The sequence below is a fragment of the Callithrix jacchus genome, chromosome 6 (genome assembly GCF_049354715.1).
Source record: "Callithrix jacchus isolate 240 chromosome 6, calJac240_pri, whole genome shotgun sequence".
In the NCBI taxonomy this organism is placed as follows: Eukaryota; Metazoa; Chordata; class Mammalia; order Primates; family Cebidae; genus Callithrix; species Callithrix jacchus.
In genome coordinates, this window is record NC_133507.1 from 136873024 (window position 1) to 136888382 (window position 15359).

General features: G+C 38.0%; 1 protein-coding gene across 1 annotated transcript in view; it reads right to left on the reverse strand.

The window, feature by feature from the left end:
• ABCA12 (ATP binding cassette subfamily A member 12) overlaps nucleotides 1-15359 on the reverse strand; it is a 210458-nt gene that overhangs the window by 138382 nt on the left and 56717 nt on the right. The window contains exon 3 of the mRNA XM_035305614.3: nucleotides 1875-2028. Within this exon, the coding sequence (XP_035161505.3) occupies nucleotides 1875-2028 (154 nt within the window). The remainder of the gene's footprint in view (nucleotides 1-1874; nucleotides 2029-15359) is intronic.

The window sequence follows — 15359 nt, forward strand, 5'->3', positions numbered from 1 at the left end:
TCCTATTAGGTGTTATTGATTTAATGTTTTTCCTCCCTTGCTAGAACATCAGCATCCATCATTCCTAATTCATCACTCACTTAATAATGAACATAGAGACCATCAACACTGGAACAAGAAGGAATGCCATTCTTCTTTGCATCCCACCTTTGCACTGATTACACAAGAGGGAATAGACTCTAGCTGGCTTTGGTCTTCTTACAGAATTATACACTGGTGCTCATTTAGGTCGTGCTTGTATATGCCTAGATCTGTGCCAATCTCATAGAAAATGTACCGTGTAATTTCCCTGCTCAAAACTTTCCAATGGCTTCTCATTACACCAAAAACACAATGTGAATCTCCTTACCTTTCCTTTCACAATAGATTGTGCATGCTCTGGTCTCTGAGGTTCCTTTTCTACACGCCCCAATCACTTTCTCATCCCTTGCTATGTTGCAACCATGTTAGCTGACACATTGCTCTTCTAAATGGTTGTGTTTGTCCCCACTTCAGAATCATTTGCTGTTTCTCTGCATGTGACACCCTCCTCCAGATGTTTACATGCTGCTGCTGGTTTTTCCTCATCCTTGTTGGTCTCTACCCAAATGTCACTTCTAGCAGAGGCCTTCTGTTGATACTCTATTAAATCCCTGCTTTACAATTTCTACCTGTAAACCTGCTTTATTTTCTCAGCACACTCATTTAATTATGTTATTTATTTATTTATTTGATCACGCTGTTGCAGTTAACAAAAGGAGAGAGAAATTGTTTTATTCACCTCTGTATCCCAGTGCATGAAATGGTGCCTAGCACATGGAAGTCTCTCATTCTATTAACCTATCTTTACAATAGATTAATAAATGAATGAATGAACATCAGATTATTTTAAGCATCAAAACTTATTATTGAAACAACAAAATCAGTGTGAATTAGCAACCCAACAATTAGAGGTCCCAAGTTGTGTCCCATGACAACGCTTAACATGTTTGTATTTTTTGCTAAACTGGTTGCAGTTGCTCTCTTAAAGTTTCAGCTCCATTATTGGATGATCAAAATCATGAGAACTGTATTAAAGGAGAAATTGTGCTACATGCTAAGGAATTTAGTATTAAAATTTGGCCACCAAGTATCTAGGATTATAGATTAAAAAAAAACAACCCTTTTCTCGAGAGATACTCAAAAAATATCTCTAGCAGAATTAGCTCACGGTTGATTCAAGATTACAATATTGTTTTCAGTTCTGAAGACATACAGGCTTCTGGGAGTCTCTTTAGGTTTCGAATACCAGGAAGGAAAATTGAGGTTGTAAATGGTCAGGTTGTTAATGGTCTAAATACCCTATACTTCAACTGCTTCTTACACCATAAAGTAGAACATGCATTAACCTCATTTAAAGGTTGTCATTCAATTATGTATACTTTTAACTTTATTACTTTGAATTTTAGGACCTTTAATTTTCTTTTTTGCACTTTCTGGTTTTTATTGTATCTGAAAGTATCACACATGATAGTACGCCATTCTTCCAGGATGACGGCCCTGACACTTATTCTATGCTTATGACATCTTATGCTTGTGATGAGTCTCAGACAATGTGTCACTGATAATTTAAGATTGGATAGAGAATCTCTGAGGGAAGTAAGGGAGGACTACCTTAGTCACCCATCTTATAAAGCAAATTTGAGAAATTTACCCAAAGTAGATTGTGCTCAATCTCACATAAACACAGTTATTCTAGTTTGTACCTACTTTGTTATTTCATATTTAGATCATCACATTTATAGACATACAAAACAAAATTGTGTATCTAAGCTTGCATGGCTTCCTGGCTATCTCATAAGGAAACAAGATTTGATCTCTCAGAACAATTGAATACACTTGAGAAGAACCCCCACCTGTCTTTAAATAGTGTATCATCAATCCCTTTCCTACGAAGCAGATCTTGTGGGCCATAGGGTGTGTCTTTGCATTTAGAGTCTGTGTCACAGAGTAGGGTCTGCAGGAACGGGAAGAATCCAGTACTAGGAAGGTTTCGAGGTGCGAGGTAACCTAAAATTAAAAAAACAATTGTTACATCACTATGGCATATTTGTTTGAAAAAGAACATAAATGCAGTAACTCCACTTTGTGAAGTTATCTCCTGGATTACCGCTGTCCGGGTCCCCCAACCAAGCCCCAACTCTGCAATTAACATTCACCACTGAGTAGGAGCAATCTAGGAGGGTATTATGTTTAACTTCCTTTTTTTAGATTTGCTAATATGTATAAAAATACTTAAAAATGCCTGGTTGCCCATGAATACCTTTCTGAGATTTATTCTAAGGAAATACTTACAGGTAATTGTAAGAATGTTTACCAGAATGTTTTAAAATAAATCACAGTGTATCAACATGATAAAACATAATGCAGCCAATACAAATTTTATCAATTAATACAAAAAGTGTTTACAACACATTGTTAGTTTAAAAGAACAGATCAGAGGACAGTATGCACAGAAAAATCCTAATCTTTTAAAATACACACACATGCACACACTAAAAAAATCCAAAAGACTGTATCACCAAAACTTGATGGCTTTTTTCCTGGGTAGTGTATATCATTTTATTTTCTTCCTTTTGACTGTATATGAACTATGTTTTATCACAATGTACATATCTTCTTTTGTAATCAAAGTAGGTATAAATGCAGCCATTCTTCCAAAAACCAGGAACTATTTTTGGTTTCTTTAAAATTTAACATTTTAATTATCCTATATACACAACTTCTTTTTCCTATTTAAATACCAATAGTGAATGGTGTGAATGAAAATGCAAATTTTCTTCAAAATTAAAGTCATAGAAAACAGTAATTTTAATAGTAAGAGGTTTTGTAAACGTTAACATTTGCTTTATAAAATATGATGATGGAATACACACATGAGTCATGACAATAGGCAAGCTGTGAAATACACATCTTTTCACAATTAGGTTTGCTGTTAAAACACTAGATTTTTCCCTTTAGGGGAATATGCAGACAATGAACTTTCAAAAAAGGCAAGTTTAGGAACTATAAGGAAAATTAAGGCTGATTAAGCAAAACCTTAATCTCCTCATGGATGTGTTTAAAGAAAAAGAGTACAGGGCTGTTTTCATTTTAAAGAGGAAAGGAGAAAAGTAAAAAAAAAGAGAGAGAGAATGGTAAGAGCAATATGGCCGTGCATTGATCTACCAACACAAAGAATAAATATGTATTTGATTCCAGTAACTTAAATATAGAGCCTGTGTAACCAAAGAGCTGGGGGAAAAAATAAAGAAGAGAAAATATGAAAGCTGGCCAGAAGAAAAGCAAAGAGAGAAAAACGGTGATTGGAGAATGCTATACTGTTGGCCTTAAAGATGGCGGAAAACGCTGAAAGCCAAGGAAAGGGGGGAGCCTCTAGAACTTCTAAGTAAGTAGGAGAATCAAGAAGACAGCTTTTCCTCTAGAGGCTCCAGAAGGAATGCAACCCTGCTGACACCTTGGATTTTAGGTCGCTGAGATCAAATTCTGGACTTCTGACCTCCAGAACTGTAAAATAATATGTTTGTGTTGTTTCAAGATACTCAGTTTGGGGCAGTTTATCACAGTAACTACGTTGTTTTAAGACACTCAGTTTGGGATAATTCATCACAGTAACTATAGGAAAAATAGTTTGGAAATTAGTACCAGTATGAATGAAAGATCTGAAAACTCAAAAGAAATTGGAGAGAACTGAAGCCTACCAAACTATTCACTAGTTCCTTCCATGTGTACCCTCTTTGACTCCAGAGAGACTGGTGCCTTTCCGAATGTTAACCCTAAGTGAAAACTGCAGTGAACCAACAATAATTTCCCATCAATGTTTTCATCATAGTGCAATTCCTTGAATAAAATAGAGAGTAGCTGCTAAACTGTTTGTTAGCTTTTCATGTCATCCCTCTGATGCAAAATTTTACCACAGTGAACTGCATATGGCAAGACCTTTAAAAGTCCACAGTGGAAGTTCACCATTCATGGTAACCCACTCTGGTACACAGATCTCAGCTGTAACCTCTCACTCAAGGTGTAGGGCTGCAGATGGGCTGACTTTTCCTCTCTCACAAACACATGCAGTGGCTAATTTGAATGGAACATAGATGGAAGGGAAATAGAGACAGATGACCAGATGACCCCTCTCTCTATGGCACTTATCAGCGTGATGATGTGGCTGAGTCAAGCAGTACTGAAAAAATCAGACACTCCAGAAATGCCATGTTGCAATACAAAGAGGGAAAGAAGGAAAAAGATGTCATGGAAAGAAGAGCTCTCACTGACTTCCAAATTTACCTTTCCTGGCATTCATTATAAATTGCAAATGATTTGAGAGGAATTTGAAGGAATTTAACCCACAATCCTCTTTGGATGATATCTACAGAGGAAAAGCCTAATTTATTGGAAAATTCATCAAAGAGTTTCTTTAAAATTAAACTCCCATGGTGTTGAAAGTATACAGTCTATGCTTTGCACAGTTTTTTGATAATGAATAATTAATGTTTACATGGGATCATGCAAATGAGGAATGGATTCAGGCATGCACAATTCAGTTAACAGAGTACCAAGCACAGCACGGATGGCCTGCATTATTCGTTTTACCATAATCTTTTAATCCAGGCCTATACCCTCAACAGCGTGAGGGTGCCTGTTGCAACAACAGTAACAGTGATGTATTAAGTATCTACTGTATCCCACATACTATGCTAGGCATGTAACATGTATTTACATTATTCATCCTTCCTTGACATCTATAATACATTTTTTCATATGCATCAACTTTTCACAAATCTGGAAATCCTCTAGATCTAATATCTGAATTAAATAGAATTAAATTTACTGTAGCTTTCCTGTAAAAAAAATAGTATTTTTCCATTCTCTTCCCATCTCAGTTATATATACAAATAAAAAGAGCAATGGTGGAATCAAACTGTTATATGTTTGAAAAAGCTGCTAATTTTAACTTCAGCCCATTCTATCCTTGAAGGTGTTTCTGGCACTTTCAGGTTCTGAAATTAATTCCCCTTTAAGTTCTCCAATGCTAGGATAAAGAAAAGAAAAAAAGAGAATCTTCTCTCTTTCACAAAATTTCCAAAGAGCAAGCGTAGGAATTGCAAAATTAATGCTAACAATTGAGTGTCTACGTTCCCAGCCAAAGCACAAATTTAAGCACACAACTAAAGGAAGATCATGACTGAAAACGATGGAGCCCCATACAGGTAAAAAGAAAACAACAACAACAACAGATGTCAGGGTTTTGAGATGCAGTATTTAAGCAGGATAAAGTCCTTGGTTTGATGATTCCCAAAGGTCTCATCCCAGGACAACATTTATGCCCATCTCCAGGAGAAAAGCTAATGAGGAACCTGACAATTTCATAGGGTCAGATTCAGACGTCAGTATCATCTGGGAGTGCGGTGAGGTACATGCTGCTTAGCAAACTCCTAAGCTGCTTATGGCTTCGTTTCTCAGAGGCCCCAGGTAAAGGCAGTGAGCCGCCAGCCACCTATGGGTGGGAGAGGTCATTCTCATTGGATAGAGTCTACGCATCATAACATTGACATGGTCCATGTTATTTCAAGGAGTTGAATCAAACCAAACTGTAAAACAATTTTGGAAACAAACCACCAATTAACTCAGCTTTAAAGTAAATCAGATGCATTTTTCATTGCTATAAAAATGAAACTAGAATTATAAAAATAATCAGTTCTAAGAATTTTTTTAAAGGTATGCTTTGTAAACAATTGTGATTTCAATGGATACATGTAATGTTTACCTCAAAGAGGATCAATTTTGATTTCCCTTTCCTTTCCTCACAAAAGCCTCCGTTCCGAACACTGCTAGTGGGACATAATGATCAGAGCGATGGTTCTCCAAGTTTGATCCTTGGACCCACAACATCAGTGTCACCTGGGAACTTATGAGAAATAAAAATTTCAGATCCCATCCCAGATCTCCTTAGAAACTCTGGGGGTGGGGTTCATCAATCTGTGTTTTAATAAGCTCTCTAGGTAATTCTGATGCACAGTGAAGTTTGGGAACCACTAGATTAGACGGCAAAGATTTCATGAGAATCAGACAGTAAATATTTTAAGCTTGTGAACCATACTGTTTCCATCACAATTATTGAATTTTGCAATTACAGTATGAAAGCAGCCACAGACAATGGGTGCCTCTATGAGCCTGGTTATATTTCCAATAAAACTTTATTTACAAAAACAGGTACTAGGCTGGAATGGGCTCATGAGCTGTAGTTTGCTGACCCCTGGGAGGATAGCCTATCTTACACTCATCTTCCTCCTTCTCCTGCTTTATTCATTTCCCGTTTTCACCTTCTCCCCCATCCTTCTTTTCCTCCTCCTTCACTGCATCTAATGGACTTAATTCATTTTCCTCTATTTCTTAATGTTTTCTTCTTTCCCTTTCACTCGCTACTTCCTCTTTTCATTCAATTTCCAATTCTTCTTTTCCCTTTTTTCCCTCCTGCTGCTCCCTTTCCTGCCTCCTCCCCTCTCTGCATTCATTGATGCAGCCGAGAATGCAGTTGTCTCTCAACCTCTTCCTTTACTTTTTCTCCTTCACCACCATAGAAGAATTTTGACTCACTTCTGTAATAAATTCAGAAGCATGTTGCTCATTGGCACTGTCTAGAGAAGTGTTATTTTCTGTTTATTTTATTATTGCAGAAAGCAATGTCACAGTCTTTTCAGGAATGAAGCTACTTCCACTTGAAATCATTAGGCTCCAGAAATATTCCGTAGGCTGCCTTGGTGACATTTGTGGATATTACAGTAATGGTAAAATCAGAGACTCTCCACTGTTTCATTATGTTTTTCCCAAAACTGGTCAGAACACAACCTAGTTGGTATTTTTCTGTTTCCAGGTGAAAGGAACTTAGTTTTTACCCCAGTGAAGAATAGAATGATACCTTTTAAAAGGAAAATTCTGACTTTTCAAAGAATAAGGAGTTACTCATTTGAGGGCGTTATATCTTCCTTACTTTTTGGATGCAGGATCACATTGGCAGAATAAGTGTCAGACCTTCTGATCATGTAAAAAATGTCTCCTTGTCAAGCACCACAACAGGGATTTAACACCATAACAAGAGTACAAAATACAACACGCACACGCAAAACATCACCTGCAGTACAAAATACAACACGCACACCCAAAGCATCACCTGCAGTACAAAATACAACAAGCACACCCAAAACATCACCTGCAAATGATCAAATATGAATTTTAAAAATACAGGAAAGGAAATTAATCTTAGAAGTATATTTGCAATAATTTATTAAAGTTTTTAAATATCTTCTTGTAGTTTTCAAGCACATTTTATTCTCAATTACATTTTAAAAAACAATTTAAATTAGAAATGGTATGAACTTGGCCTTTCAAAATAGTTCATTACATTATGTCAGGAACCTGTAGATCTGTTCCTGTTCTCCTTCACGTGCACCTTTCACTTGAAGGATCAGTGTATTTACTCAGGGGAGGTGCCCTGTCCACCACCCACCACTAGATAAAATCAAATACACCAGCTCTTCCTGATTCCAGTCCCTCAGAATGAGGGCTGCTACACCTATATGCCCTAGAGTGACTTCAGCCTAGGGCTGAAAACCAACATGACTTTGAACCTATCAATAGAGACTCTAACCTAGTAAAATTACATCTTTTTAAGAGATTGGATAAAAAATAAGCTATTTAGAAGCTTTTCTAGTTCTTAGCACAATGCTTCACACATTGTAAACAATTATTAAATACATAAATAAATGCATGACTATAGAATGCTCTGTGGGACTCCCAGGAAGACTGCATGACTTAAGACTCAATATACTCTGTATGTTTATCATTTGTAGGACAAAGATTCAAATTTTATGTCAATGTTATAGTAAGGTCAATGGATAATATTACATGATATTTACATGCCTTGTAAAACAGATAGATTTAATTGATTACTAAAATCAATAATATCTATTGTTGTAGGGCCTTTAGGTGTTGGTTTTTCTGAAAATCCAACTAATACACATTGACACCCATAAATGTCAACCACTGGATTTATTATTCACAAAGTGAATCCATTCACCATCTATTCAGTAAATATTTACTGGACAGTATTGTGTGCTTGGCACCAAGACGGTGTTAAGTAGGGTTCATCCTTCTATTTTATAAAAAATTGTTCATCTTAACATTTAAAAAATATTACTCTAGGTTATTATGGAAAGAGTGAAAAAGGAAGAGTGCGGGTGAATCTGGTTTTCAAGCTCATCACACTTTTATTAAATAAAATGCATATAGAAATCATTTGTTTTCCTGAACTGCCAGAAATATTGTGTATTAAAAAGTGTATATTTGAAAACAAACAGAAAATGTTGGTTAAAAAAATAAACCTTCAGCTGGGAGCAGTGGCTCACACCTACACTCTCAGCACTTTGGGATGCCAAGACAGGTGGATTGCTTAAGCCCAGGGTTTCCAGACAAAGCCTGGGCAACACGGCAAAACCCTGTTGCTATAAAAAATCCACACATAAAAGAACCACAGACTATTTCGGCATGGTGGCATGTGACTGTAGTCCCTCATTCTCCAGAAGCTGAGGTAGAAGGATCGCTCGAGCCCAGGAGTTCAAGGCTGCAGTTAGCCATGATCATACCGCAACACTCCAGCTTGGGCAACACAGTGAGATCCCGTCTCAAATAAAATAAAATAAAAATGAATAGATAAACCTTCATGGTTTTGAAGGAATTTAACATAAGATCATTTCATACGAGATCCATGACAAATCTGTAAGATAGGCAGGGTGAGTGTTTATGCCCATTTTGTAGATAACCTCAGAGAAATCAAGCAATTTGGTCAAAGTCCAAATGAATAACAAATAAACATGAATGATAAAATGCCAGAGATGGATCTAGAACCTGATGATAGATGACAGCAATAGAAACAACATGTTTAGCTAAGCTTCAGTATCTTGGAGGAAAGAGACTGAGAATTTGAAAAACAGGTACACTTCTGGTTTTGCTGTTGAATCACTGAATCACCAGGGGGTAAATTAACCTAGGACTCTATTTCCACATCTCACAAATTGAAGATAATAGGTCTTGCCATCTCACAGGGCACAGGGAAGATTAATTAGACAATGCTTGTGTAAGGTACTATGAGCATTGAAGTCACAAGGCCCCATGGAACTATGAGTTACCATTGCTCATCGGGCCCCTATTGCATCATTCTTCTTATTTTGTACTTGCTGGCTGTGGCTTCTCTGCTTGACCTGGTCTCCCAGCTCATATCTTGAGCTACTGAATGGTTTGGAGTGTTGCATGATGTATTTCTCTTCCTAGTAATTCATAATATGTACCTGTATCAACTGGTGTAGTGTTTAAATTGCTGTGTGCTCAGTGGGTGTGGTGCCATGACACATTCTCACTCCTTCTCCCCAGGCAAGTCTTGCTTCATTGCACAGATGCTTTTCCAAGTTCAAATCCATTGGCAAAAAGGTAGACTTTAGGTGGCGATGAGGGCTGAGGCAAGATGCCTAATATGAAAGCAGTGATTAAGGAGGTCCTGTGCCCTAAAGGTTGTTACCTGAATGTGTTCAATGGCTACAGCCACAAGGAACAAGAACAAACCTTGGGTCGCTTGGGTTGGTGTCCTACAATGATCTTTCCCACATCCCCTGCATTCCTCATAGCTGCTGCCAAGTACCACAGCCAGACAGATTTTGAAAGGTACAAAAAGCGTCCCTAGGTCCCTATGGACATTTTTTGTATCTTGAAACTCTGGCTATGAAACTATAGGCAAGAAGAATTGGGGAAAGATCTCTGCCTCCTTTATGTCTCTGGTTTACTGCTATTATTATTTTTTAAGAGAAGCTGAGATTTTAAAAGGCAGTCTGGACTCCGGACCTTGCTGTCTCTTTGGATGTTATTTCTTTGACCCTTAAATGTACACTTGAACTGATGGTTAGCCCAGAGGACTGCAAACCCACCTTCCTGCACGTCCAGACCAAAATGTAGCTCCTTTTTTCCTGAATGTTAAGGAGATCCTGCTGGGTGATGGGTTCCAAAGATCGTGGCCTGGTCTACTTAATTTTTAAACAAAATGTTTTGATTCAAGGCTGGGAGGAGATATAACAGTAACAAATACACAGCAGATAATAAACTTCCTTGTGGACTGAATCTGGGGAAGTATTAAAAAAAATCTTACTCATACTTCCAAAATATTTCCACTTAACAAGGAATATTGAGTTCTATGGCTCATCTGGGGCGAGCAGGGTTTATTAGTCTTGTGAAATAAGCCTTATAGTAACTGACATTTCACTTTTCTGAAATTTGTCTTTTAGAAACAAAGATTCACAACTGCATTTAAAAAAATCTCCCTGCTATGGCCATTTGCAAATAGAATCCTGGCAACTATTTTTTCACCTCTAAATTTAAAGACCCTTAGAATCTAATTTTCTTATAGGACATTATCCCTCTCAAATTTAGCCTTTAATTCTCCCTAGATGCAGCTAACCAGGAAAATGTTTTTTAGCCTCTGGGTAGGCTGAATTAAGCTGGGTATGCATACACTGAGTATGACTGCGCTGATTGGTCATACCAGAAAGACCTGGGTGCCGGTAGGTTAAGAGGCACTATGCAGAACCCCATCAGTTGCAGCCCCTCCTCTGAGATATAGATCCAGCAACACCAGCTAGCATCCAGGAAAGGAGGGTACCCTGGAGGAATGGTACACTGGAAGAGTGGCACTTCCTGCAGCACCACGGCCTCTGTTCCGGCTGTGGAGGAAAATGCTGTGCTGATAGCTAACTGTGCTGCAGATCACTCAGGCATCTAGGAGTTAACTCACAAAGCCTGCACTGAGAGAACGAGTTGAGGATTTAATTCCTCTCCTGTTACTATGATCTCCAATGTGATGCTGGGGTTTGGAGGAACAGAGTGGGGAAGCATCACGGATTTCTCTAAACCAGATTCTGGGGCCAAATCAGTTTAGGAAACTCAACTCTATCTCCGCTTCTGGGAAAGCCAGAATATACTTGTGCATTAAAGACTATGAAAAGTTTTTCAGTAAAAAACCTGAATAACTTTGGTTAGTTCCAGATTTCCATGATCTGATGGCAGAACCTGTTTACTTTTCCTTCTGTCAATTTTTCTTCCTGTTTTTAGGGTAGCATTGGATAATATCCTGGGAATGAATATTCCATAAGGCACGCTTTGGAAAACAGTGCCTTAATCCATGATCTCACATATTCCAAGCTGAAGAGATGCCTGGAATTGAAAAATTATTGTTTTTCCTCCCACAGGAAGAAACTTCCTACATAAGAAAATGTTTTGGTTTCAAGTCTTGATGTACTAAAACTTATTTGTAAACTGTCGTCTTACTAGTAGAGCTTAAAGATGGTAATTCAGCCAGCACCTTAGTGTTTGTACATTACTATTTGTGTGAGTCCCTCGGCAAAACCCATCTCAGATATTGCCGGGAGGACAGAATTTCATTCTAGAGGGATTTGTGGAGGCTTATTAAAGTACACACTCTATAATGGGAAAAAATAATGAGGGACTCAGAATGAGAGTAAACAAGGGTAGAAAAAAATAAAGCCAATACAATAATATGGGCTAGAGGTCTGTATGTTGATAGAGATTGGCCACAAATTTGGATCTGGGTATCCTAAACAACTCAAGGAAATACAGAAATGTGATCATTTACCCAGTTCACAGTGTCCATAAAATAAATAAATAAATAAATAAATAAATAATAAATAGGCTGGGCACAGTGGCTTATGCCTGTAATCCCAGCACTTTGGGAGGCTGAGGTGGGTGGATCATGAGATCAGGAGATCGAGATTATTCTGGCCAACATGGTGAGACCCTGTCTCTACTAAAAATACAAAAATTAGCTGGGCGTGGTGGTGCACACCTGTAGTCCCAGCTATTTGGGAGGTTGAGGCAGGAGAATCACTTGAACCCAGGAGGTGGAGGTTGCTGTGAGCTGAGATCACACCACTGCACTCCAGCCTGGTGACAGAGAGGGACTCCATCTCAAAAATAAAGTAAAATAAAAATAAATAAGTAAATGTACTTGGAGAGATACAGCTTTTACTATACAGAGAGAAATCACACTTGTCAGGCACTAAGGGCTTCACTTTAGTGAATCAAATGTCGGAGTGTACTAACCCCTCTACCCAGTATGGGAGCATCAGTGAAAGTGTCACATTCAAGAACAGAAAATCAAACACCACATGTTCTCACTCGTAGGCAGGTGTTTAACAATGAGAACACATGGACACAGGGAGGGGAGCATCACACACTGGGGTCTGTGGGAGGGATCTTGGGGAGGGACAGCAGGGGGTAGGGAGTTGGGGAGGGATAACATAGGGAGAAATGCCAGATATAGGTGATGGGGAGGAAGGCAGCAAACCACATTGCCATGTATGTACCTATGCAACAACCTTGCATGTTCTTCACATGCACCCCAAAACCTATATATATATATATATATGAAAAACAAAGTGTCATATTATTACAGTGGCCAATCCTTAGTGAGAGGGAGATGGAGGTGTTTGCCACCAGCAGGCAAAGAGGAGGGAAAATTGAGTAATGTTCTTCCTTTGCCACTTCTAAAGGGGAGCATCCATCCATCACAACTGTTACAAGTAGAAAAATCCCCTATAAAAGGAGATGAGCATACTTAAGTATTAAGCACTTAAAATGAAGATTATGTTTGGAAATTAAAATGTGATTTTGATAACCCATTAAAAGTAATAAAATGGAGAAAAAAATTAGTAATTACCCCAATAGAGGTATGTTACTAATGACTTCTTTTCATTTGGAAATCTGACTCAGTTATTATCACAGTGAATTTTGTGTGCTATGGTGTAAAACTAAAAGCCAATGAAATGTATTGCTGGGATCATTATACAGAAAAAAAATAGACCACATCAAGCAGAAGCTTAGTAACTTCTTTAATGCAACAGATGGTCTATTCACTTGGGAGCCTTGAAGTCTGGTTGCAGATCCTATCACTCCTTAACAGTTTGTGTAATATTTAGGTCTTTGGTATTCATATTCCATCTATTTACAAATGAGACTTGTGACAACCCACTAGTGGAAAATGTGTGTCACAACCTTTTCTTTCTAGCAGCAGGGCTGACAGGTAGCAACCCCATCTTCTTGTCAGACTTGACTTTTTTCCTAAACCAAAGATTTCCTTACCAAGACCTCTGCCAATCGCAAAGAGACAATTTATGTGACCCATGGCTTGCTTTGTAACCCATAACATATTACTGGCCCTCTCCCTGCCTCTTTGCAGATCCATTTTCATCAAAGGCACTGTCTCATTCAGGGGAAAAACAGCAGAGAAAAGTTCCCTGGTGGTATGTTCCCAAGTTGTACAGTTAAAATTTATCATTAAAAATATTTTAACGTAACAATTAGTATTTCTGTTTTTTTTTAAGAAAAAGTTCTTTTTTTCTGAAAACAGTTCAGAAAAATACATATGAAAACCAAGAGATTCTGTTTGACATCTATCAGATTGGCAAAAGTTTAAAACACCAGTGTTGAGAGGATATGGAGCAATGGAAACTCTTATTCAATGGTGGGGAAAGTAACTTGGTAAAGCTAGTATGGAAAGCATTTGGACATATTTGACAAAGTTTAAAATATGCCTAAGTGGCCAGGCGCAGTGGCTCATGCCTGTAATCCCACACTTTGAGAGACCAAGGCAGGCGGATCACAAGGTCAGGAGATCAAGACCATCCTGGCCAACATGGTAAAACCCTGTCTCTACTAAAAATACAAATATTAGGTGGGTATGGTGGCATGTGTTTGTAATCCCAGCTACTCAGGAGGCTGAAGCAGGAGAATTGCTTGAACCAGGGAGTGGGGGTTTGCAGTGGGCTGAGATGGTGCCACTGCACTCCAGCCTGGTGACAGAGCAAGACTCCATATCAAAAGAAAAGTGCCTAAGTCTAGGTAGGCACTCTAGAAACACACACACATGTGCGAAAGGAGACATATAAAAGAATGTCCATTACAATGCATTGGTAATAAATTGAAAGTATTCATCAAAAGACCATGGACCAATAGATTGTGATATATTTACTCATGGAGTACATAGGTCAAAGTGAATAAACTCAAGCGGCTTAAATCAATGGAGATAAACTACCCAGTACAGTGCTGAGCAAAACATAATGCCAAGCCACAAAAGTATAATGCAAAATGATGTGTGAGTGGGATCCACTTACATAACATTTAGACACTTTCAAAATAATACTATGTGGTGTAGTCAAGTATATAAACATATAGTAAAAAATATAAAACAAGCATACGAATGTTACACACTGAATTAATGATAATGGTTCCCTTCAGGAATAGAAGGATGGAGTCAGGAAGGGAGGGAGAACATGGAAGCTGGTAGTTTTACACAGGGCCTCCATGGTACCTTTCATGTTTTATTTCCTTTAAATGATAGCACAAATAGATGCTGAAGCAAACATGACATCAAAATATTAGAGTTTGACAAAGTTAGGTAGTAGACACATGAAGGTCTGTTGTTTCTTTTTTTTTTTGAAGGTCTGTTATTTTTATGCTTGCCAATGTGTTTGAAATATTTCACGGTTTTCTTAATAGTGATGTGTTGGAATTGCATTGGACCATAACTAGAAGGTTTTAGTTACAAAGTACCAGAGAAGGCTCATCATGATGCAAGCTTGTAGGCAAGCCAGTTCAAGAATAGCTTTATAACAAAGCTCTCTGAGTTGATAAGTCCCACCCTTTGTTTTGGCCAATTTTGTGGGTAACTCATTGACCTAGGCTTTATTTTTTTATGCACTGTCCTCCTTGCCTTCTTTATTATGATATTAGCCAGAATCTCTCTTCCTGAGGGGTAGAGGTAAATCAGAGCTCATTAAATGCACAACTCCAGGCTGCTCCGTTATATATTACCTCCGTCTTCTCTCTCCACTGAGCATCATCTGCTATTGTGTTTACTCTATTACCGAGCTTAATTAAGTCCTTCAAGAGTTTCTCATAATCCTTCAAACTTCTGGTTGCTGGCAAATATGTGCCATTTATTTGTATTGCTTCTGAATTATTAACAAATATGTTTTTAAATTGTCTCTAGGTTTCCAAAAGTCAACTCACTGTTCAATGAATGCTATGGTCTCATTTTGCATATTTGCCCATCTCAGCTGGTTTTTTGGAAGCCTTCTGAGATCAGACCTTTTATCTATTATTAAATTATGCCTCAAATTACTTAATGCAACAGTTGCTCATAGCCTTGTGAGAGGATCACACACAAAAAAATGTAAAGCACTAGCTTTTCCTATCCACAAATATTCAGTCAATCCTTTCAAGGAATT